The sequence below is a fragment of the Salvia miltiorrhiza genome, chromosome 5 (assembly GCF_028751815.1).
Source record: "Salvia miltiorrhiza cultivar Shanhuang (shh) chromosome 5, IMPLAD_Smil_shh, whole genome shotgun sequence".
Classification (NCBI taxonomy): domain Eukaryota; kingdom Viridiplantae; phylum Streptophyta; class Magnoliopsida; order Lamiales; family Lamiaceae; genus Salvia; species Salvia miltiorrhiza.
This window is the reverse complement of record NC_080391.1, coordinates 31,594,644-31,619,851: the sequence shown is the minus strand read 5'-3', so window position 1 is coordinate 31,619,851 and position 25,208 is coordinate 31,594,644. Positions and strand designations below refer to the sequence as shown.

The following is a 25,208-nucleotide window of genomic DNA, read 5'->3' as shown; positions in this document are numbered from 1 at the left end:
GAATAGGTCGAACATCAAGCGGAAGCTTGCATCAAAGCATGCTAAGGAAAATCATCATAAATGAACCCAAGGGTAAAATCGTCAACGTCGTTATAACTTTTTAATTATCAGGAATTTCACGAACAAAAACAAAACGGGTATAGCTCATTTTTCATAAGGAATCATAAAATGCAGAGTATCGCAGCAAAAGACGAATCGATTACATGTATGAAGACACATAACCGTGAGTAAATTGCTTGATTTCAAAAGAAAACAAAGTATCTCAATCCTCAAGACTCTATTAACATGAAGGCAATATGAAAACATAATTACATCGATTGAAACGTTTCCCCCACTAGCACCAGACCAATCTCGCTCCTCGCTTAGCCTGCACATTTAGAAATACATGCAGGGCATGAGTACATAATACTCAGTGAGCAAACGCCGAAAAATAAGAAATGTGCTCTTAGAGCTATAGGTTTGAAACTTGCCCCATCTCAGCAATACACAGGAATAAATTTAGCGTAAATTAACCTGTGTAAGCAGTTTTAATAATCATGATATCATAAAGAAACGACTGCAGTCAAAGATCTCAACATGTATGCACCACATCTACAACTCGTTATTATCAAAGGTACTGAGAAGTAGGCCTCCCTCTCAAGTACCGTGACCGGCCGACCCGAAGACGGCTCACAGTCACCTCTGTGCACAAAATCCCGCTTGTGGCAGGACCGAATTCGTCTCAGTAGAGGGTAACACACAAGTTATTATCAACAAAAATCGGCAAGTCAAACAGTTCTCAAATATCATTTATCTCAAAGCATTTGATAAATTCATAACATCATCAAAACAGTTTCGAAAGCTCGTATGATATATGTATACTCAAAATATTGCCCACCTGAAGTCCTTCGCTTATTCTGGAAAGAAATCAGGCAACTTACTTCTTCGTCTCGCTCGGGCCTTCATATGTCATCATCACATCGTCATCGTCATCGAAGGTTCATGTGATAAAACAAACCTTAGTCAGAACTCAATTTCCAAATCCAATCTCTTCTTTACTTTAACTTCTCACTCAACGTCTATTTACCCGTTATAACTCAATCCCTAGGTATACTCGGCTTCTAAGGATTCACACGTCCAATTTTCGACTTAACTCTCAACTCGACTCAAACTCATAGCAAACAAGCACATAAACAAGTATAAACACTTAAGCATATTAAAAACACACATAGACAAGTCGAAAACAAGCTTTACTCTGCACTGACTCAACTTTAAAACCTCACCAGACTCTGTAAAGAACTCTCCTGGGGTCGTAACTTATACCAAAAGAAACCTCTTTGAGTCTAGTTTCATTTAAAAAAATGTAGGATCCAAAACTCCAAGTATTTTAGGATATATGACTGTTTTACTACAGTCTACCATATTCGGCAGTTTTTAGCAATCGAAAAGTTTGATTTTTTAAAAATAGTAAACGTTGTCAAAACGATCTGAAATTTTGTGGTAACTTAGCTAAGACACTCAGGTCTCAACCATAAAAAGTTGGGTTCCAGAATGCTAAGGAAAGCTACTGGAAACGATGACTCTATTGGCTACTCACCGAACAATTCGGCAGAACGTAGCAGTTTTAGTTTTACATTTTATAAAAATAGTAAACGAAGTCCAAATGACTTGAAATTTTACCAGTATTCTCAAGACTCTCAAATATACTTACCATAACATTTTCAGGGTGTTTGGGTATCAAGAACCCCTCGAAAACAGTGAGTCAGCGCGTCGTGAAAAACGACTCCGAAACATACACACAAACAAACATGCTCAACTCAACATTTAAACCATGCAAACTCATCAAAACTCATTTTAAGCACTTAAAGCACTTAAAAACATTCAAATACATCAAAATACTCGTAATATACAATCTCGACTCTTGTCTTTCATCATCAACTCAAATCTCATAGAAAACATTTCAACGAACGTATCTAACAAATTCCTTTTCAATATCATGCTCGAAATTTCTCAAATACTCAAATATGATCATTTACATCATATAACTCATTATTCACATATTTACTCTCTTTTTATCATATAAACTAGATTTTATAGAAAATCCATGTATCAACATAAAACTCTCAACAAACAAGGATAAAGTTCTCATAATGATCATAGAGCAATTAAACCTTATTTTATAAAGCATCAAACTCACATCATATAAAAACTCAAAATTTCATACAAACTAAAATAAGCCAAAATTTTATTTAGCCTACAATAGACTTAATCAAATATACAAAAACACTACTATCATGCTTAAAAACATACATCTCAAGCAAAACCACTTAAATAACACATAGACTAGAAAGTCCTAATTTTTACTAAACTAACTCTTTGAAATTTTTTACAAACACACACAAATCTTTAATCAACTTATAGATCTTTCATTTTTAACCAATTAATCCCACATCAAAACCATCAATTCACCAATAAGGGCATGTATACACATATTCCTAATTTTAGTAAACTAACTCACATCAAAAACTCCAATTGACATCATATACTCAAATTACTCCATCAATAATCATCATATACATCTCATAGACTCATTTACCTCATCAATTCATCATTTAACTCATTGACTCTATCGTTCCCCTTTTTGGGTAAACTAACTTCCATCAAAGTTTCACATCTCAAGACACATATTTCACAACATATATCAAACATCAATACACATCACATAACTCTCATTTTTCACCCCAAATCAAGAAAAGAAAAAGAAAATTTTTTGAAGGGATGGAGACCCTTTTTTTCGAAAATTATGGAAAATAAGGAGGGGTGATTTTCTTGCTTCATCTTTCAAGAATACACTCACACAACATCCTTCAAGCAAGAATTTAAAAAAAAACATGGCCACTTACCCAAGTTCTCACCAAAATTCTCACTTTCTCACTCTACTTTGGAGCTTCTTCTTCAAGGTTTTTCTTGATTATAAGTGGATAGAATAGGTTTATGGAGGATATTAGAGTGATTCGAAGTGTTTGGTAATATTTTAGGAAGCTTCGAAGGTTTCCATCAATGGAGGAAAATGGTGGAATTGATAAATGGAGAAGATGAGTGTGTGTTGGGAGAAAATGTGTGTGAGGGAGAGAGATGATGGCCGAAAATTGTAGTGAGGGAGAGAGAGGTTTGGCTTTGCAAGATTGAATTTGATCTTGTGATCTTTAAAGGAGATTTCCAAATCTTGGAGAATATTTGCAATTAATGGATGATCTCTCTCTCTCTAATCTCTCTCTAATCTCTACACTCTCCATAATATACTCTCAATCTCTACTCTCTCAAACTCTATACTTAGTCATTTAAGGCATATAACATATGGTAGTGAAATTAAAATAAAGTGTGAGAAGGGTGATTAAATAAAAATCACAATAACTATGGAAATGTCACTCATTAATAAAATACCATAGTATAATTATTCATGTGACCAAAATAATAATTATAGCACTATTATTAGTGCACTCACTCAATTATAATATTCCTCTTCGTAGGAAAAATAATTTAAAAAAAATATTATGCTTGGAAAAATTTCCATAAACCGACATCATTCGATTTCTCGGTAAAAATAAACCGCACTTGCTTTGAAAACTTAATCAAAATTCCAAGTGCTAAGGTCTCAAATAAAAATCATAATAACTTGGTCATAATGACACACGTCACATAAATCACATAATCAATCAGTCACGTAAATTCACATAACATCACATCAAAGCAGTCGGCAAACACAACCAAACTAGACGTCTCTCAAACCGACTCTTTTCATCAAGGTTCCTCACTATTTCTTTCTCGACTCTATTTCTAACTCATTATTCCTATTTTCTTAATAGGGCAGTCAAACTCTGACAATTCGGTATCCGGTAACTCTATTCCCGGTAGTTGGAAATAAAATAAAATCTCAGCTCAATTCAATCAGCATCTCTATCTCAACTCATTTCCCAATTCTCTTCACTCTAACTCTATCATTGGTTTATTCACTCGTATCACTATTTAAAAGACAATCTGTCTTATTTGGTCATAAAAAAAATAGCCTCGTATTTCGACATCTCAGTACTCTCATTAGTGTTAAGACACTATTTCTCAATAAGGAAAAGTACGGGGTGCTACATCCCACCCCCCTTAAAAAAATTTCGTCCCGAAATTTTAGTTATTCACCTTCGGGAAAAAGCTCTGGGTACTTCTCATTCATCTTCTCTTCAAGTTCCCATGTTAATTCTTCTTGACCGTGATATCTCCATTGGATTTTCACCAAAGGAATCGACTTGTTCCTTAATTGTTGGATCTTCCGGTCCATAATAGCATCAGGTCTCTCTTCGTAGCTCAGATCTGGTTCCAGGGACACTTATTCTCGATGAATGACGTGTTTTGGATCAACACGTACTTTCTCAGTTGAGAAACATGGAAAACGTCATGGACGTTCGCGAAGCTCAGAGGCAACGCTAGTTTATAGGCTACTGAGCTTACTTTCTCTAATATATCATAAGATCCTATACGTCTCGGTTTGAGTTCTTCGTTAACTCGAAAATGACATACCCCCAGAGATGGGGAAAACTTACATAAACATTGTTTCTAACGTCAAAAGAATCTATCCACAATTACTCAATTGTTGAGTTTCTTTCTCTCGATTTTGCCAATCAATGCCATAGTTCATGGCTATGTGGTCCCACTTCTATTGTGGAAGTCTCTAATAAATGTAATTTGTATAAGGTTGCCAAAGTGGCGCCTTCACGCGTTAACTCGTCAAACATCTTTCTACGAAAGATGCCCTCTCTCGCTTCTTATTCTCCTATCAAAGTGTCGTTTCAGTCTCGGTACATTTTCGTACTTTCTGCATGTGCGGTGTAAGGGGTGTCACGAACTTCGCTCGGGATTTCATTCTTCAATCCTTCTCTATCAAGCACTCACAGTCTTCTTCATTCGGGATGGCAATATCTGCCGCTTCTTGATAATATTCCACTATCTCGTACGAAATGCTGTCTTCGGAATATCTTCCGATCGTATCTTCAGCTGATGGTATCTCGTTCTCAAGTCAATCTTTGAAAAAGTGCTCGTTCCTTGTAGTTGATCGAACAGATCATCGATTCGAGATAACGGATACTTATTCTTCAAGGTTACCTTGTTCAACTCTCGAGAGTCGATACACAACCTCAAGCTTCCATCCTTCTTCTTAACAAAAAGAACCGGTTCTCCCCACGGGGAAACACTAGGTCGAACGAAGCCCATAACTAGAAGTTCTTGGAGTTGCAGCTTTAACTCTTGCAACTCTGTAGGGGCCATTCTATACGGCGCTTTCGACGTCGGTGCGGCGCCAGGCTCTAAATTGATCGTAAACTCAAGCTGTCGATCAGGTGGTAATCCTGGTAAAGTTTTAGGAAAAACATCCTTATACTCTCGCACGACGGGTACGTCATCAACGTTTGCCTTGGATTCCTCTCTCTGGTTCAGATATACAACGTACGCGGTTCTATCTTTCCTTCGCGAGAGGTTCCTTGCTTGCAGTACCGAGATGATCGGCGTCTTCTTCCATTTTCCCTCAATACCAATGAAGGAAGTAGGTTCTTGGCCAGGTGGCTGAAAAGATATCCGTCTCTCCTTGTATTGTATCTTCGCATGGTTTTCCTCTAACCAATCCATTTCCAAAATTATATCCAAGTGCCACATAGGCATTAATCTTAGGTTTCTAGCCTCGAGCTTAATCGATTCTAACTTAAATTCTAAGTTAGGGCACACGTGCTAAACCGTAGTAGTTCTACCTATGGGTGTAGTTACTCTTAGACGTTGCGGAGCAGGCTTTATATCCGGTGTCGCACAAGAATACTATGGGCACACCTTTCAACTCGCCTATATCTGACAAATTTTCTCTATTCTTGTCCGGTGCTTTCTGCTCAAGCGCGAACAGTCTCTGATAATGCGGTTGATTCGCCTGCGGGGCTGGTGGTTGCCTTCTTGACTGTTGTGGTTGGTAGGCTGGCTGTTGTCGCTGTGGTAGAGGTAGCGGTAGGATTCCTTTCATCGCCTTGAGTTGCGGCCGAAACTGACTCGATCGTCCTCCGCTTCCACTTTGCTGACGATTCGGGCACTGGTTCGAGTAGTGTCCGACCCTTCCGCAGGTGTAATAGCTATTCTGTCTCATCTTGCATTCTCTCAGGTGTAATTTATTGCTCTTCGACAAGGCGATATCCCTCGCGGTTCTTGAAGGTTTACTGCTGCTGGGGCAGTTGGGCCAACATAAGGTCGTTTGTCTCAGTTCTGATATTGTGGTGGCGCATTCTGACTCTGCCACGGCTCCTTGGGGTATTGACTTCGGTCGTCTCATTTTCTCGTTCCTTTTTGCCCTCGTCTAGAAAAAGGTAGATTGCACGTTGGAGTGCTCTAATTCTTTTGGGGTGCTGAAGCTTAAATCGCGTTCTCTGGCTGCATTGCCGGTTCTATATCAAATGCTCTATTTAATGCTTCATTACACATAACCGCACTCTGACTCGTTAAATCGTCTCGTACTTCTTGTCTCAAACCTAATCGAAATAATTCTGACATCTTCTCGTTCATCTTTTCTCGATATGTGGTACACCGAACCAAGTCACGAAACTGACGTTCGTATTCAGCTACAGTTTTATTGCCTTATCTCATATTATCAACTCTATTTCTTTCTTCAATCGGTTTTTCTTCCTCGACAAAAGTCTAAGGGAACATATATCAACCTTAGAACTAATTCTCATAACTTACAAATCATAAAACTCTTACTCAACATCATACTATTTTCTAAATTCTCATAACTCAACGTCAAAGACATATTTTATGTCTATCATCGCAACATCAGATCAAAACTCTACTCAAGCATAGAGACTTTGGTTATCGTCATATAAACACTTAAGAAAATTTTCTCTTTCGAGAACTCTTACTAATTGCGGGGCATAACGAAAATAAAACATCCCCTAATACTACGACGATGCTACATCTATACTAGTCGTCATCTCAGTCTGCTATCGTGAAAACATTATCTGCTCTAATCTGTCATCTCGATCTCCTTGAATCTGCTATTTGCCTACTCTGGCTTAGCATCACTTCTTCTCATCCTCGAATTGGTTAGCTTTTTGCATACTTGGCTAATATAAGAAAATCCATAATCGAAAAGTTGTGCTCGTCCCGTAATAATATATTCTACGACTGCTCACATAAATCGTGTTTCTTCCAAACACTCTCTTTGTTATACTATCCTAGTCACCTAGACATTCCTAACTCTTGTCGGATGTGATAGGGAATAGGATGTGATGAAATGAAATAAGAAAAATGTCTGATCTTGAACAAGACGAGCTCAAGTAATGGAATGATTCCATAACAGCCAGTGCTATTTCAAGGATAATGAAGAAGTTACAATCAAGGTAAGATCAAAAGCTAGAACATAATCCAGAATAAAAACTGAGATATGATATGATAGAAGTAAATCAATACTGGGAGTAGAAGCAATCCACTAAGTGGAAAATGAATGAATAAATTGTCCACTGTTAAAGCAAGGGGTAAGGATTTCCAACACAAACGGCTTAGGCTCGAACACAGTGGATCTGGAAAGATTTCTCAATAGCAAATAGTTCATCTCCTGTAGGAGTTCAAATGGATGCAGAAAAATTCAAATACGACCAAGCGGGATAGGGACTTAATAAATCTACTCTCATGACTACTCTAGCGATGATAAACGCGGTCCCGGTGAAAGTACCTCTATTTCAAAGTACAATTGGTCAATAGTATCTATGCATCCCCTGAAGTCTCCATAATACGTTCGTCTTATTAGGGTCGTGTCTATGAATCGCGATGAAATCTCTAACTCTCGTCGTATTGTCTCAACTGTTGGTCTCTCTGCTCCTCTTCTTCATCTTCTTCTCGATTTATGTTCCTTCCGTTCCCTCTTCTTCTCGGAGGTATACTATAAGGAAAAAGAATCATATAACTATAGGCCTCGAAACTAATCGTTCGTCATTACTAAATGCAATTTCTCTTTTTCTCACTTCACTTCTATATCTCGTTTGTGATCTCAAAATTCTCATCCAGTCTATTTCTCGTCTATCATCGTTCGAAATTCTCATCAACCTCTATTTCTCATTTATCATCTAGCATTAACATCATCATTCTCAAAGATCTGATAATGATAGTGGAACTCACTAATCATCTACATCTCTGTATATACATATATATATATATATATGGAAAGTTGCCTCTCTCTCGAGGTCTTTTACAAAAGTAGGATCCTATGTACAAAGGTCCTAACACTAAAATGATGCTCTAGTTATACAAGCATCATAGGTACTAAGCACCTATAGATATATACTATCTGCACATACACACTATACTATGCCTTTCTTCCTATATATATACATATACGTATATATCGACTATGCATCTATACGTATGTACGTGTCTACTAGATACACGTGATCGCTAGTCGTCGTCTTCTGAAATCCTGCTCGTCGCATCGTCAACCTCCATATCCTCACTCGGCTCCGTCTCCTCGCTCGGCTCCGACTCCTGACTCTCGTACTCGTCGATTAGTCGGTAGATGCTATCATCGCTCGGCTCATCCTCGACGTCGGTGTCCATCATCGGACCATAAATCAGCACCTCGGGAACAGGTACCCATGTCTCGACTCCATCGGCAGTAATATGACGCTGTAATGGCTGGGTCCTTCCGTGGCCAACCGTCATCTCTGGAGTTTCCTCATCCGGGTCCTCCTCATCACTGTCCAGGTGTACTGGCCGAGACCTTCCCTCCTGGTCGTCTCGGGATGGTGAATATATAATCGAGTGTATATATGTCTGAAAAGCCAAAGTGCCCGGCTCAGGCAACGGGGCAACCCTCGGATAAGGATCATAGGGCACTCGCTCAATCTGAGGCTCAGATGAAACTGGAATCGGATCAGCTGGGGGTGGAGGTGCAATCGGAAACAGCTCCTCGGGAAGTGGGGGCACAACAACTGCCTCATATCAGAATCCATCACCTCAAACATTTCCGTCATCATAACAATACACAACTCATTAGTGAATCAAACTCAGCTCTCAACAGGAAAGCAACAAGAAACAACATCAACCTCTTACCTCGTTAAGCCGGAGGAGATGGGGTGCTGGGGTTTCGTTTCGAACTAACTCTCAAACTAGCCTAAGAATTCAAATTAGACTAGTACTCAATTTTAAAGAGTAGAAGCAATCAAAGGTTCAACTCAGTCAAGCAATAGACTCAGAGCAGATAACCTGCTCTGATACCACCCTGTCGCAGCCCGATTCCCGACACTAGTGATAGTGGGGTACGAGTATCGATACGACTATTTTTAAAAGAATAAAAGATAAGAAGAATAGGTCGAACATCAAGCGGAAGCTTGCATCAAAGCATGCTAAGGAAAATCATCATAAATGAACCCAAGGGTAAAATCGTCAACGTCGTTATAACTTTTTAATTATCAGGAATTTCACGAACAAAAACAAAACGGGTATAGCTCATTTTTCATAAGGAATCATAAAATGCAGAGTATCGCAGCAAAAGACGAATCGATTACATGTATGAAGACACATAACCGTGAGTAAATTGCTTGATTTCAAAAGAAAACAAAGTATCTCAATCCTCAAGACTCTATTAACATGAAGGCAATATGAAAACATAATTACATCGATTGAAACGTTTCCCCCACTAGCACCAGACCAATCTCGCTCCTCGCTTAGCCTGCACATTTAGAAATACATGCAGGGCATGAGTACATAATACTCAGTGAGCAAACGCCGAAAAATAAGAAATGTGCTCTTAGAGCTATAGGTTTGAAACTTGCCCCATCTCAGCAATACACAGGAATAAATTTAGCGTAAATTAACCTGTGTAAGCAGTTTTAATAATCATGATATCATAAAGAAACGACTGCAGTCAAAGATCTCAACATGTATGCACCACATCTACAACTCGTTATTATCAAAGGTACTGAGAAGTAGGCCTCCCTCTCAAGTACCGTGACCGGCCGACCCGAAGACGGCTCACAGTCACCTCTGTGCACAAAATCCCGCTTGTGGCAGGACCGAATTCGTCTCAGTAGAGGGTAACACACAAGTTATTATCAACAAAAATCGGCAAGTCAAACAGTTCTCAAATATCATTTATCTCAAAGCATTTGATAAATTCATAACATCATCAAAACAGTTTCGAAAGCTCGTATGATATATGTATACTCAAAATATTGCCCACCTGAAGTCCTTCGCTTATTCTGGAAAGAAATCAGGCAACTTACTTCTTCGTCTCGCTCGGGCCTTCATATGTCATCATCACATCGTCATCGTCATCGAAGGTTCATGTGATAAAACAAACCTTAGTCAGAACTCAATTTCCAAATCCAATCTCTTCTTTACTTTAACTTCTCACTCAACGTCTATTTACCCGTTATAACTCAATCCCTAGGTATACTCGGCTTCTAAGGATTCACACGTCCAATTTTCGACTTAACTCTCAACTCGACTCAAACTCATAGCAAACAAGCACATAAACAAGTATAAACACTTAAGCATATTAAAAACACACATAGACAAGTCGAAAACAAGCTTTACTCTGCACTGACTCAACTTTAAAACCTCACCAGACTCTGTAAAGAACTCTCCTGGGGTCGTAACTTATACCAAAAGAAACCTCTTTGAGTCTAGTTTCATTTAAAAAAAAAGGAGGATCCAAAACTCCAAGTATTTTAGGAGATATGACTGTTTTACTACAGTCTACCATATTCGGCAGTTTTTAGCAATCGAAAAGTTTGATTTTTTAAAAATAGTAAACGTTGTCAAAACAATCTGAAATTTTGTGGTAACTTAGCTAAGACACTCAGGTCTCAACCATAAAAATTTGGGTTCCAGAATGCTAAGGAAAGCTACTGGAAACGATGACTCTATTGGCTACTCACCGAACAATTCGGCAGAACGTAGCAGTTTTAGTTTTACATTTTATAAAAATAGTAAACGAAGTCCAAATGACTTGAAATTTTACCAGTATTCTCAAGACTCTCAAATATACTTACCATAAAATTTTCAGGGTGTTTGGGTATCAAGAACCCCTCGAAAACAGTGAGTCAGCGCGTCGTGAAAAACGACTCCGAAACATACACACAAACAAACATGCTCAACTCAACATTTAAACCATGCAAACTCATCAAAACTCATTTTAAGCACTTAAAGCACTTAAAAACATTCAAATACATCAAAATACTCGTAATATACAATCTCGACTCTTGTCTTTCATCATCAACTCAAATCTCATAGAAAACATTTCAACGAACGTATCTAACAAATTCCTTTTCAATATCATGCTCGAAATTTCTCAAATACTCAAATATGATCATTTACATCATATAACTCATTATTCACATATTTACTCTCTTTTTATCATATAAACTAGATTTTATAGAAAATCCATGTATCAACATAAAACTCTCAACAAACAAGGATAAAGTTCTCATAATGATCATAGAGCAATTAAACCTTATTTTATAAAGCATCAAACTCACATCATATAAAAACTCAAAATTTCATACAAACTAAAATAAGCCAAAATTTTATTTAGCCTACAATAGACTTAATCAAATATACAAAAACACTACTATCATGCTTAAAAACATACATCTCAAGCAAAACCACTTAAATAACACATAGACTAGAAAGTCCTAATTTTTACTAAACTAACTCTTTGAAATTTTTTACAAACACACACAAATCTTTAATCAACTTATAGATCTTTCATTTTTAACCAATTAATCCCACATCAAAACCATCAATTCACCAATAAGGGCATGTATACACATATTCCTAATTTTAGTAAACTAACTCACATCAAAAACTCCAATTGACATCATATACTCAAATTACTCCATCAATAATCATCATATACATCTCATAGACTCATTTACCTCATCAATTCATCATTTAACTCATTGACTCTATCGTTCCCCTTTTTGGGTAAACTAACTTCCATCAAAGTTTCACATCTCAAGACACATATTTCACAACATATATCAAACATCAATACACATCACATAACTCTCATTTTTCACCCCAAATCAAGAAAAGAAAAAGAAAATTTTTTGAAGGGATGGAGACCCTTTTTTTCGAAAATTATGGAAAATAAGGAGGGGTGATTTTCTTGCTTCATCTTTCAAGAATACACTCACACAACATCCTTCAAGCAAGAATTTAAAAAAAAACATGGCCACTTACCCAAGTTCTCACCAAAATTCTCACTTTCTCACTCTACTTTGGAGCTTCTTCTTCAAGGTTTTTCTTGATTATAAGTGGATAGAATAGGTTTATGGAGGATATTAGAGTGATTCGAAGTGTTTGGTAATATTTTAGGAAGCTTCGAAGGTTTCCATCAATGGAGGAAAATGGTGGAATTGATAAATGGAGAAGATGAGTGTGTGTTGGGAGAAAATGTGTGTGAGGGAGAGAGATGATGGCCGAAAATTGTAGTGAGGGAGAGAGAGGTTTGGCTTTGCAAGATTGAATTTGATCTTGTGATCTTTAAAGGAGATTTCCAAATCTTGGAGAATATTTGCAATTAATGGATGATCTCTCTCTCTCTAATCTCTCTCTAATCTCTACACTCTCCATAATATACTCTCAATCTCTACTCTCTCAAACTCTATACTTAGTCATTTAAGGCATATAACATATGGTAGTGAAATTAAAATAAAGTGTGAGAAGGGTGATTAAATAAAAATCACAATAACTATGGAAATGTCACTCATTAATAAAATACCATAGTATAATTATTCATGTGACCAAAATAATAATTATAGCACTATTATTAGTGCACTCACTCAATTATAATATTCCTCTTCGTAGGAAAAATAATTTAAAAAAAATATTATGCTTGGAAAAATTTCCATAAACCGACATCATTCGATTTCTCGGTAAAAATAAACCGCACTTGCTTTGAAAACTTAATCAAAATTCCAAGTGCTAAGGTCTCAAATAAAAATCATAATAACTTGGTCATAATGACACACGTCACATAAATCACATAATCAATCAGTCACGTAAATTCACATAACATCACATCAAAGCAGTCGGCAAACACAACCAAACTAGACGTCTCTCAAACCGACTCTTTTCATCAAGGTTCCTCACTATTTCTTTCTCAACTCTATTTCTAACTCATTATTCCTATTTTCTTAATAGGGCAGTCAAACTCTGACAATTCGGTATCCGGTAACTCTATTCCCGGTAGTTGGAAATAAAATAAAATCTCAGCTCAATTCAATCAGCATCTCTATCTCAACTCATTTCCCAATTCTCTTCACTCTAACTCTATCATTGGTTTATTCACTCGTATCACTATTTAAAAGACAATCTGTCTTATTTGGTCATAAAAAAAATAGTCTCGTATTTCGACATCTCAGTACTCTCATTAGTGTTAAGACACTATTTCTCAATAAGGAAAAGTACGGGGTGCTACACCGCGCGAGCTCGCGCGGTCCAGCCATGCGGCCGCGCGACGCGCCCGCGCGACCCGAACCCGACTGCGACCCGCGCTAAAACCCGCCCAGAACCGGTTTCACCCTTATTTCTTCCCCTTTTCACGATTTTCACACACACAACACCTAATTTTCACACATTAACACCCCAATTCATATTTTTCTCTTACGTTCTTCCATCCAATCCATCCAAGGTATGTTTTTCTTGCCCAAATTACTTATGTTTTTCAATTCTTGGCATGATTTACTAGCTTTTGACCGATTGTTTTGTTTAATTCCATGATTTATTTTCTTAGTTCCAAACTAGGGCTTTAATTGGGGATTTCTCGTTTTCTTTTGATTTCTCTTGATTCTATGCTTATATTTGGACGAATTCATGCGTAGGAATGTCATATTTATCATGGGTAAACTTAATTGTTGGTCAATTTGAGCTCTTGGTGTGGATTTGGTTCCTATACTATGATGTGGGGGATGATGTTCTTTGGCCTTACTTCTATGCTCTATATTGTTCTAGCTTATGTTCTTATTCACATGCTACACATTTTATGCATAAGAAACACATGAGTTTGGCCTTTGAATTGATTTGGTGTGTTGGGTGGTGGCTTGATATGCCTTGATTTTATCCTTCTTGTGTGTGTAATTTAAGTTTGGGGGATCGTTTCTAATGCCGCATGTTTGAGTTTTGCAGTATTCTCAACATGCCACCAAAGGGGAAAGCAACCCGGGCCGCCAAAGGAAAGGGCAAAGCCACTGGCTCGTCATCCAGAACCAATCGTGCAGCGCCGCCGGTTTCGGAGTTCTCACCGGCCCACTTCGGTGTGGAACTCCCTGATGATGCTTCACTGAAGAACTGGGAGAAGCTCATCCACATCCCGGTCAAGCCCACAAAGTACATCTGTCCAACCACTGTGGAGAAGTTGGGCATCCAGGATGATGTTTGGGCTATGGTCGATCGCGCGGGACTTCGACAGGTTTTCACAGGGAACTGGCACACTTATCGGATTCTCACGATCGAGTTCCTGTCAACTTTGAAGATCAAATATGATCGGACCATTCCCACGGAGTGCCAATTCCGCTTGCTTAACAAGGACTACGGGATGACTTGTAACAATTTCAATGACATTCTTGAAAGTCCGCGGAGCGGGATATATGGTGTTGCCGGTTTTCAACCGCAGCAGTTATGGGCTGCCATGGCTGATTTGACTTTTGAGGACACCAAGCATTTCGTCACTGGCCGTGCAAAGGCCAAAGCATTGAGAAACCCGGTCTTCAGATACCTACAGCGGGTGATGGCCTACAATTACTTTGCTCGGGAGAATGTGGGCAACCTACGTTCTGACGAATTGCTTCATTTGAACTGTCTGCTCACCGGTGACAAGATTGATTTAGCCCCTCAGTTGCTAGATCAATTTCACAGTCAGCTCACCTCCCCGACCGCCTCCATTGGCATTGGAGGATTTGTCACCGCCCTCGCTCTCGACTTGGAACTTGAGATCACGGAGACCGCGGTTTCTGAAGACATTTTGGTGGATTTGAAAGTGCTAAAAGCAGCGGGACACATCACGGGTGGCCGGAACTTATCCTGGATCTTGAAGCCAAAGCTATACTTTCCATTGCCCAACCCGCACTTGACCACTGTGCTGGATGTGGCAGATCATTCAAACTGGCTGCTGAACACCCCGGAGCACCTCAACCTCATACGCCAGCGCCCACCGGCAACACAGGCAGGACGGTCAGCGGCAAGAGATGAAGCTGCAGAGGAGGAAGCAGCTTATGAAGCAGGGGGCGACGTGCCCCAAGAGTCTGAGGCGGGGACTTCATCCTACTTTCCCCACCATCATGCACCTCCGCCGCCGCCCGCTGGATACGATTTTCCTGCCATGGAGCAGCGGCTATACGGCCACATGGATGCCGGCTTTGCCACGATGCAGCAACACATGTACGGCCACATGGATGCAGGTTTCCAAAACCTGCAAACCAACATGTACGGCCACGTGGACAATCAATTTGCTGCATTCCAGAGGCAGCAACAGGGCTACTTTGATGCCCAATTTGAAGCCGAGCGCGCTGCCCGCCTACGGCAACATGAGGAGTATATGCGCCAACATGCGGCGTATATGAGGTCGATGAATGATTGGCAGCGAGCCTTCCCAGGACCGCCGCAGGATCCTCAGGACCCGCCGGCCCCTTGAGCCCCGGTGAGTTCGACTCCGTGCCCTACACTTCCTTTTCAAACTTATTCTTCCTTGTGGAGAATAAGTTTGGGGGGATGTGGCTGTGTGGGCACTCTATCTTTACTGCTTTGTTTCTTTTTAGTTTGTCTTTTTCGTTCTGAGTCTTGTTTGCTTTGTTGAGAAGTTGTCAGTCTTGTTCTTGTTTGTCGCTCTGTGTTGTTACCTTGGTGAAAAGATGAGATGTGCATAGTTTAGTTGGATGACTGGCCTATGATGATTTCTGTTTTAAAATGGTAAAACTGCATGTGTTTGTGTTGACATTGTTGAGATTGAGCATGATTGATAAATGATAAGCATGGTCTTTAATGTGTTCGCAATCAATGAAATAAGCTGTGAGATTTGAGCCTTGACTGTCACTATTTTCCACAGTCTTATTTCTGTTTCCTGAGTGATTGTTCAAGCATGCTTGTTTCTCGCTAGAACTTGTCTTGGTTTCTCCCTCGAGGTCACATAGTGTGCTTAATAACTGAGAGATGATAGAAGGCCATTTTTGCTAGCCCATATATCCCATACTTGTCCTTTTACTCTATATGATCCTAGTTTCGCCCCTTTGAGCTTTTATTATCCATTTTATTTGGTTTAGCCGTGGGTGGGAACTTGGAGTTTGTTGCTATGGGAATGTTGGTTTGTGGAGGTGTGTGATCATGATTTATGAACTTTGTCTTTGATTGGAAAAATCCTAGTACCCTACAAGTCTAAAAAAAAAAAAAAAAAAAAGAAGAAAAGAAAAGAGTGAAAAAAAAAATTGAAAAAAAAATGGATACATAGGATACATAGAAGATCATATTGTCATGAGAGATAATTGTTGTGTTGTGGTGAATTATATATTGAAAATTTGGTTTTATGAAAGGTGGAGGATAGAATTGAGCAAGAATGCTATAAGGTTGGTGATGATGTTACTTTGATTTGCATCTTTGAGTCACTTAGCCAAACATATCCTACCTTACCAAAGAGCCCACATTACAACCTTCAATAAAGACCTTTTTGATCTTGGTCATAGGAGCACACATTTAGTGATGGAGAGGTGAGACGATTGACAAGCTTATGGATGAGTGCATGTTTAGCTTGAACTGAGCGTATACACGTCCTTTCTGATTGATACACTTGAGAGTTGAGAGTTCGTATTTTCTTTATCTTTTTGGTGAGGATTGCGAGTCGTTGAAGACTATAATTTGAAGTTTGTCATGAGTGTCATTTCTTGATGATAGGAGACACAAATGCATGCTATTGTTTTTGTTGATAAATCTGAAGCCACAAGGTTATCCACTTTTCTCTGCGCTCTTGTCGATTCATCTGTGGTTCATCTTTGTTTTTGTCCGAGGACGGACAATGGTTTAAGTTTGGGGGGTTGTTCTAGTTGCATTTTTCATCTCCTTTGTCGCGTTTATTCATAGTTTTTTGGGCGTTTTCATTGAGTTCTTGAGAGTCTTTGGTTTGAATTGTTAAATTTGTGTGGAATAGACTACTCGTCCGTGCTCGTGTTGTTTTTACAGGTTTTGGACCCATTTTGTGGAGTTTTGGATGAAGCGTAGTGGAATACGCGAAGTGACGAGTCCATAGGCATGAACGGGGCAAGAATCGGGCATCGGATGAGCAAGAACGGGCGCCGGGAAGTCCGTGTGTCGGAGGACACGCGGCCGTGCGCGAGGACGGGCGCCGGGAAGTCGCGCGGTCCGGGCATGCGGCCGCATGCCACGGCCGCGCGAGGATGCAGAACCCGCTGGAAGACCGCGCGGGCCAGGCGCGCGGCCGCGCGAGGAGACCGCGCGAGCTCGCGCGGCCCAGCCATGCGGCCGCGCGACATGCCCGCGCGAGGAAGACAGGAAGTCTGGGAAGATCACGCGGTCCGGGGGGCGCGGCCGCGCGAGGTGGCCGCGCGAGCTCGCGCGGCCCAGCCATGCGGCCGCGCGACCAGCCCGCGCGAGGCGCCGAGTCAGCCCAACTTTTCCGCTTTTTCACCTAAAACGCGATTTTTGGAGTATTTTCGAGCTAGACGACCTAGGGCATATAAATACCATCTTTTAGCTTATCCCAGACACCTTTTATCATATTCTGATTTTTCCTGAGAGCTGTGAGACACGGAGCAAGAGCAAGACTGAAGAACATCGACTTCTCTACGGTTTTTCATAGTTTTATGTTCAATTGTTTTATTGAAGATTTTATTCTAGTTCATATGTCTATGTGTGGCTAGATTCCCTTTTCCCAGGGTTTAGGGAGTAAACATGATTCGAATTTCTACATGTTGATTTAATTAATTGAGATTTATATTCCTTTCTTTGTTCTTGTTTTGATTGCTTGCTTTATTGCTTGATCACCAATTTAGCATTATCATAGGTTTTAATTTGAGATCGGGAGATGAGAATTATAACCTGAACTAAGAACATAGAACACATTTATTTTAATTCTAAAGGGAATTAATAATTGTGAAGGCTTTAATCCTAGGAACGTTTAGGAGTTACATGTTAGAAGTGTGATCCAGGGATGGTAACCTTGCATGTAATCAACGATTTGTATGCCACGGGAGTGGGTATAAATTAACTTTGAGATTGCCTTAGGAATTATCTCATTAATTGAATCATACGTGTTAGTTAGGAGAATCTGTTGAAACCTCTGCCTTGGGAAACTTTCTTTCTTCTGTTACTACGTAATTCTTACAGCTTGATTTCTTTTCAGTATTCCTTTATTTCAATTTAAATTTGTTTTCAAAAATCAAACCTTTACAATTCGGTTTTCCAGATAGAGTAAAGTGATTACGATTAGGCATTGATAACAATTAGTCCCTGTGGATTCGACCTTGTCACTGCTATACTCAATTGCACCCGTACACTTGCGGCGTGTAAAGAAATTAGCGAACACGAACATCACTGCAGTTAATGCTCCTTCTCCAGTAGAAGATGAGAGATCAGCAGACAATGCTGATCCAGAACGAGTTGACGACATCTTGAAGTCTCTGCCGACTTCATCAACACTCCTAAACACTGATGAAGCAATTCCGCCTGAAGATCAAAACATCAGTCAAGAACAAGAGATTCCGCAATCTATTGAAGAAAGAATAGATTGCCCTGCCTCATCCAATCAAGCTAAGGCCTCCACATCCAAGACTGATGAAGAGCGTCAGCAAGAGCAGAACTTTCCTGACGAATCAGATATTCCAATAGAACACGTCGAGCTTCCTCGCCCAGAAAGACCTGTTCTATTTGATTCGGATGAAGAAACTGATGAGCGCCTTACCCTCTGGAAACATAATCGGCCACGCAGACATCTATTAAGAATCGCTGATAATGAAGAAAGACCAATGGATGTGAATCAGCTTGCTGATCAACGGCTTGAAATTGACTCGCTTAAACACGAGCTCGAACGACAGCAAATCTATGGTGAAAAGTTTGTGAAAAAGCTCAAAGAAGTCGGAGAACAGGCAACCGCTGATATGGTCCATCATGCCGGGTTAATCAATGAGATCAAGTTGAAGATAAAGGCACAGAAAGATTCTCTGATCAATCACAAGCTTGAAATGATTGATACAAAGATTGGCTTCCCCAAAATTCAGAAGGGTCACCAGGAACTCTACACTCTCTTTCTCGAATCAGAGATTGAAAGGAAGACACACTATGTTCGTCTAACTACACAGCTCGAGAAAATAGAACTTGAGTTCCTAAAGACGTTCATGCCAAGAACTGAGGTCCAGGAACTCGTTGCAACGACGGTACAGCCTATAATGGAACGACTAGCAAAGGTGGAAAGGAAACTCCAACAAACCAAAGAATCTCCTGGCACCGCTCTCGTTCAGAAAATGCTCACTGATCTTCAAGAGCTACAGAGCCGATTTCCTCCAGCTGATGCCAAAAAGGGGGAAGAGGATATATTGAGGCGTATGCAGAAAGAAGCGGACATGCTCCCCTCTGTTTTCAACAGGGTGGAAAACAGGGCCGAGGAAATCACGACAAGAGTCGCCCCCACTTTCGCCTCAGTTGAAGCTAGCAGAAAGAGAGGCAGAGAAAGCTCTTCAAGTGAATCAGAACTGAAGAAGAAGAAAACTGTCGAATTCATCTCAACTCTGAAGGAAAGTCAAAAGCTTGAGCATTATCTCAAGAGTGGACTGATCGTATCTCATCTGGAAAAGTTTGAGCGACCAGATAAATGGATACCATCAAAGCTGAATGATTGGTGGGAACAACTCAAGGAACGCTACACCAAATGGATGGTGTTTGCGAATATTCAAGGCGAAAAGGAGCGCAGGTATGAAGCCTGGAAGTACTTCCTGATGAATTTACAAGAACTAGAACCTGTTCATCAAATGTTGGAAGCTCAGAAGGCTTATGGACAAAGCATACCTGACCCTCAGAAGAAAGTAGCAGCTCCACCAAGGTTCAGGAATGGTGTTGACAGAGAGAAGATCAAGAAAGAATTCAGAGCCGTCTGCAGAATCTGGAACTTCCATCCAGACTCTAAAGAAGCCATAAAGGTATGGGAAGCAGTATTCAAACTCTACAATCAAGTACCTTAAATAAGATGGCAATACTCTGTATTGTTCTTTTTATGTTCTCAAGTTGTAATCTTAGACTGATGCTTTATCAGTCTCTCCTTTATAAAAAGAACAGCTTCTTATTGATCTCACCCTGAAGACAATGACTCTTTGTCCAGGCTCTGATTTATGGTTTTTCTGTCTTCTTTATGTTCTGTGTTTAGAACTGTTTTCGTTCTTGCTCTAAGTACAAGTTGTTTAGGTTCTATTGTTAATGGGGAACTGTTTTCTCTCCTTGTCTAGAACTTGTACTGAGAGCTCAGTCTTTTTATTGTCTAGAACTACTGTGTGGTTTTGGCATCATCAAAAAGGGGGAAATTGTTGGGAACCTTGTGGAATATCCTAACCCTTGTTTTGATGATACCAAAATTCATAGGACTTAAATGTAATAGACTAGAATCGTTTTGAACTCAAGTGTTAGAGTTCGTTTCTAGTTTAGTTGCGGTGTCGAAGACTGAAGACTGAAGAATGAAGACTGAAGACTGAAGACTGGAGTTACCAACTGAAGTGTCAGTTGAAGAATCAGTTGAAGACTGATTATTTAATGCGCGCCATAGACTGATACTAAAGTCAAGTATCAGTTGAACATTCCTCCTAGGACTGATCTTCCAACGTTCAGAGAAAGCCACGTACGCTCAAAGTACAGCCGCATTAAATGCAGAGATATCTCAATATCTTATCTCTGCAGAGGTCATTCCTATCTGGTGGCTACTTTTCAGAGATGTCACATCTCCTGTCCTTCAAAGAGAGCCGTTTCCACACAGACAAGGAACCTCGAAGATTGAAGCCTCAGCCCAAATTCGAATTGCTCTCCAACGGAAGAAATCTTGAGGACGATTTACGCCAACAGATCTATTCAAGAGTTCTCCTACAAATAGCGCTCGAGGATCACTTCAATCTTCACCGATTCAACAACATAAGCTGAAGCTCTGTCGAAATAGCTACTCAGCCTAAAGCTTAACCGCTCAAAGCTTGAATCGAAGAAGAGAATTCCAAAGCCAAAATCAGTCACTGCTGATTGCATACATTCTCTTAGACCCTAGGCATATATCTGTGTACCTAAAAGCCAAAGGTCAAACTTGCTTCAAATAACTTGTTCTTTGCAAGTATAGTTGGCACTCGTTTAAACCTCTCCCCCATAAGAGTGTTTGAGTGACTCGGAGTTCAGGAAGGTACTCTGAACTCTGAAAGGGAAGTCTGAGCACGAGGTGTGCTTAGCAAGGGAAATCCTACGCGAGTTGTGTAGGTGCTGAAATCCTACGCGAGGTGTGTAGGTGGGAAAACCCTACGCGAGGTGTGTAGGTGCTGAAGAGAGTTTATCTTCAGTTTACGGTTTGCAGTGCACCAGGCAAGCACTTGCGGAGTGGATTGTTGGTCTGATCAACCAGCCATGGATGTAGGAAAGAGTTTTTCCGAACCACGTAAAAGTCTCTGTGTTATTTAGAGCTTTCAGTTTTACTTTCATAACTGTGCTATTTCATTTGATAAAACTGAACACTGACTAACAGCAAGAGAAACCCTAATCCAACTATCTGCTCCACCGAGGCTATTCGAAACTAAGTTTAATTTCCGCTGCGTGTGATATCAATCTGACTGAACTATCCTCTGATAGTAAGGAAGAGAGATATCATCTCTATCATTGCAAACACGACTGAAGCCCTTACGTGGATCAGTTAAGTTCTAGTGACTTAACTGATAACTCTTTACTGAAGAGCTTTCAGTATCAGTCGTCAACCCTGTTGGTCAAAACTAATTTCGGTTAAACAGGTGTCTGGTTTGCTTGTAAAGTTTCTTTTCTATCTCTGACTGAGATCCCTCTGATTGAGGTTGGTAGATAGACTAAAAATAGCCTATAGGTGTATTCCCCCCCCCATACACCTATTCGAGACCCCCCGGACCTAACAAAATGTTTGCTTCAATTTGTTTGATTGTTCTAGTTTTAATTATGTGTGGTTAAATCTTTAATTCGGCGAAAATAATGAAGTATTAATTTAATAATCTGTGAGACCTAATTGAGCATATAATTGATTCATATTGATTCCGATTAATTCCTTGTGTTTAAAGATAATTCTGATTTTATTTAAGCCTGATCAATTGAGATTTAATTGGATTACAGTCAATCAGCACCTCCAATCCGTAATTGTTGGAATATGGCTAATTAGTGATAAAACTACCGTGTTCGTAGTAGGAATAAATTGGTAGATTAATTATTACTAGCGTATCTAGGATAATTTATCTAAACTGGGTTCCTTCATCTTAATGCTATTAGAATATTAAATCTAGGTCTGGCGTCTCCAGCTAGGTTATATTTTAATAAGGGAAATAAGCAGGTCTGGCGTCTCCAGCTGTTTATCGATACAGTAAGTAGGAATTGGGGTACGTCCGTTGCGTTTCACGGTATCCTATAACTGGTTGGTTGATAGGGATTAATTAATCTTTGCTTCGATGATCAGAGCTTTAAATTGATATGGATTTATTCGAGCCGAGTTACCTTTTATTAATTAATTTCTAGATTGTTATTTGAGTAATAGTTATAATTAATTTTCTCAAAATTTAAGGCGTGGTGGCATCACCAAAATTATAGATTTTAGGGAATTGAATGATTTTACCTACTCTCTGTGGGATCGACCCTGCTTGTCATTATACTAGTTAGTTCTTGATAATTCTGCATGAATTATTTGGTGGAAAACGACGTCCACCAGTATCTTTGATAGTTAAGAAGATCGATCTTGCATGTTTGGTACTTTGGGGACCTTGTTCCGCTTTGTTTATTACTTCGGGATACCTGGAGCGTTCTGATTTTGATTATTTCGTGCGTTTCGGCTTTGTTCTTTGAATGCTTCGTATATTTCGCTATTTTGACCTTTTCAGCGTTGTCTAGGCTTTGACAGGACTATGGTCAATCCTGTATACATTGTACTTTAATTTTTTTTAATAGAGTTGGCCTTAGTATATGTATTCTTCTTCCCCGTCCCTTGATAATATGCGAGGCGTGCTTACAAGCATGTTATTTAGAGATTCGGCATGCGACTTTGAATTTTGCTTTGGACCTTAGTGCTTTATTTATGAAGATTGTACGAAGGACATTGCTACAGAAGAGAAGTGAGGAAAGTAAACTTAGCAGTGTTGTTGCGTTTATTACCTTAGACTTGGTTGGGACTGTTGGGGATGAATCCAACAACTACGGATAAGGATGTCGGGGTCGTGCGGTACGATGGACACTAACAACCTGAAACACGAACAACGTTAGAGCCCTTCTTAGAGCACCGGGGGGGTGTCGATGGAAGGGCCTCCGATGCTCAAGTCAGCAAATAATATTAAGAAAAATCGTATTAAAAGTAATTAAAAATAAAGGAAATAGTTAATAAGGTCGATCTGGTCGACGGAGTTGAAGGGCGATTGAGCAATGAGCGAGGCTGTCGGGTCGTCCTGGTTGATCTCGTCACCGGAAAACCTAAGGCTGAGAGCGTGGAGGTAGAATAGTGCGAGTGGGAGAGAAGGTTGAGAGAATCTGTTGGAGTGCAAATGATTGTGTGGGTCTGTTGACCTAATTATCTTTATTTATATTGATGGCCTGACGGCTAGGGTTTCAATGACATGTCCCCTTAAACCCTAGTTGTTCCGATATTTGTGGGTTTGATATCCCTGATCCGTTTTCTTTCTTCTTCCCCAAGTCGCTGGCATTTCTAGGGTTTGGGTTGATGGGCCTTGATGACCTAGAGTACGGGCTGAATAATTGAAATTAATTTAGTTTTGTGGATTGGGCTTGACATCTGGGGCCGCGAATATTACTCGAATGGGCTATACAAAATTTTCCCACTACAGGGACATAACCTTGTAGTTCTTCAGATGAAGAACTTCTTGAGCACATTAACATTCCAAGGGCATGGCAGTGGCAGGCTTGTTTCATCTACCAGCTTGTAGGCTCCTCCTTTGAGTACTTCAGTGACTATGTATGGTCCTCCCAATTAGGTTCAAATTTCCTGACAGGCTTCAGTGCGTCTGCCCTTTTTAGGACTAGGTCTCTTTTTTCGAATTTCCTAGGTTTACCTTTTTGTCATATCCCGCTTTGATGATGCTTTTATTCTTAGCAGCCTTGATTTGTGCCAATTCGTGTACTATGTCGATCATGTCTAGTTCCATTATTCTCTGTTCTTCGTTTTGATCTCCGGTGTATGTTTGGATCCAGTGAGAATTCAGTCGCGCCTCGGCAGGGACGATGGCGTTAGAGCCATAGACCAGTGTGAATGACGCTTGCCCTGTCGCTGTTCTGGGACTGGTTCTGTATGCCCATAGGACTGTATCTAATTCCTCTGCATTTTTCCAACCTTTTTTTTATTCCATCGCATATGGTGCGATTCGTCAATTCTACTTGTCCATTGGTTTGTAGGTGTGCCACTGACATGAAACGCTGCTCTATGCCCATGCGATAGCAGAAATCCTGTATCGTTGCGCTTGTGAATTGCGTTCCATTGTCTAAAAGCAGTATCCTCGGCGCCCCATATCAGCATCATATGTTTCTCCAAATAAATCTTTCCATCGTTACATCATCAATTTTGTTGACAGCTTCCGCCTACATGTTGTCATTTCTTTTGAAAAGGCGGAATATTCAATAAATGCCAAATCTTCCGCATTAAATGTTTGATCTCATCTGATACGCTACAAAAGTTGACTCTGCTTTGTCTTATGACTTTTATTGCTGAGGTGGCATATGTGAATCTGGGTACATATCAGATTCGGATCCTTCAGTCAGTTTACTCAAGCTTATTAGAGCATTAGCTGGGCCTTCTGGTACTTTAGCGAAATCTTCAATGTAGGAGGCTGGACAACTAACTGATCAGCTTAACCATCAGCTTGAACCTTCAGTTCGGCTCTTCAGGCTGCAATCCGTAAACATAAAGTGCACACTTTCTAACACATGAGCTTCATTCTACACGATACAACCTATGGTATATACAT

The 25,208-nt window shown here is 40.0% G+C and overlaps 1 protein-coding gene and 2 long non-coding RNA genes across 3 annotated transcripts; 1 reads left to right on the top strand and 2 right to left on the bottom strand.

Moving 5' to 3' along the window:
* Positions 1–224: 224 nt before the first annotated feature.
* LOC131026476 (uncharacterized) lies at positions 225–2,854 on the bottom strand. Its single transcript, XR_009102315.1, has 2 exons — positions 878–2,854; positions 225–367 (listed from the first exon to the last, which is right to left on the bottom strand). It is a non-coding gene; the product is annotated as an uncharacterized LOC131026476 (long non-coding RNA).
* A 6,721-nt stretch (positions 2,855–9,575) lies between these two features.
* On the bottom strand, positions 9,576–12,206 carry LOC131026475 (uncharacterized). The gene is made up of 2 exons (XR_009102314.1): positions 10,229–12,206; positions 9,576–9,718 (listed from the first exon to the last, which is right to left on the bottom strand). It is a non-coding gene; the product is annotated as an uncharacterized LOC131026475 (long non-coding RNA).
* Positions 12,207–16,944: 4,738 nt separating this feature from the next.
* On the top strand, positions 16,945–23,440 carry LOC131025806 (uncharacterized). Its single transcript, XM_057955595.1, has 3 exons — positions 16,945–17,025; positions 18,570–20,189; positions 23,321–23,440. Exons 1-3 carry the CDS (start codon positions 16,945–16,947, stop codon positions 23,438–23,440), a joined length of 1,821 nt encoding a protein of 606 aa, XP_057811578.1.
* Positions 23,441–25,208: the final 1,768 nt, after the last annotated feature.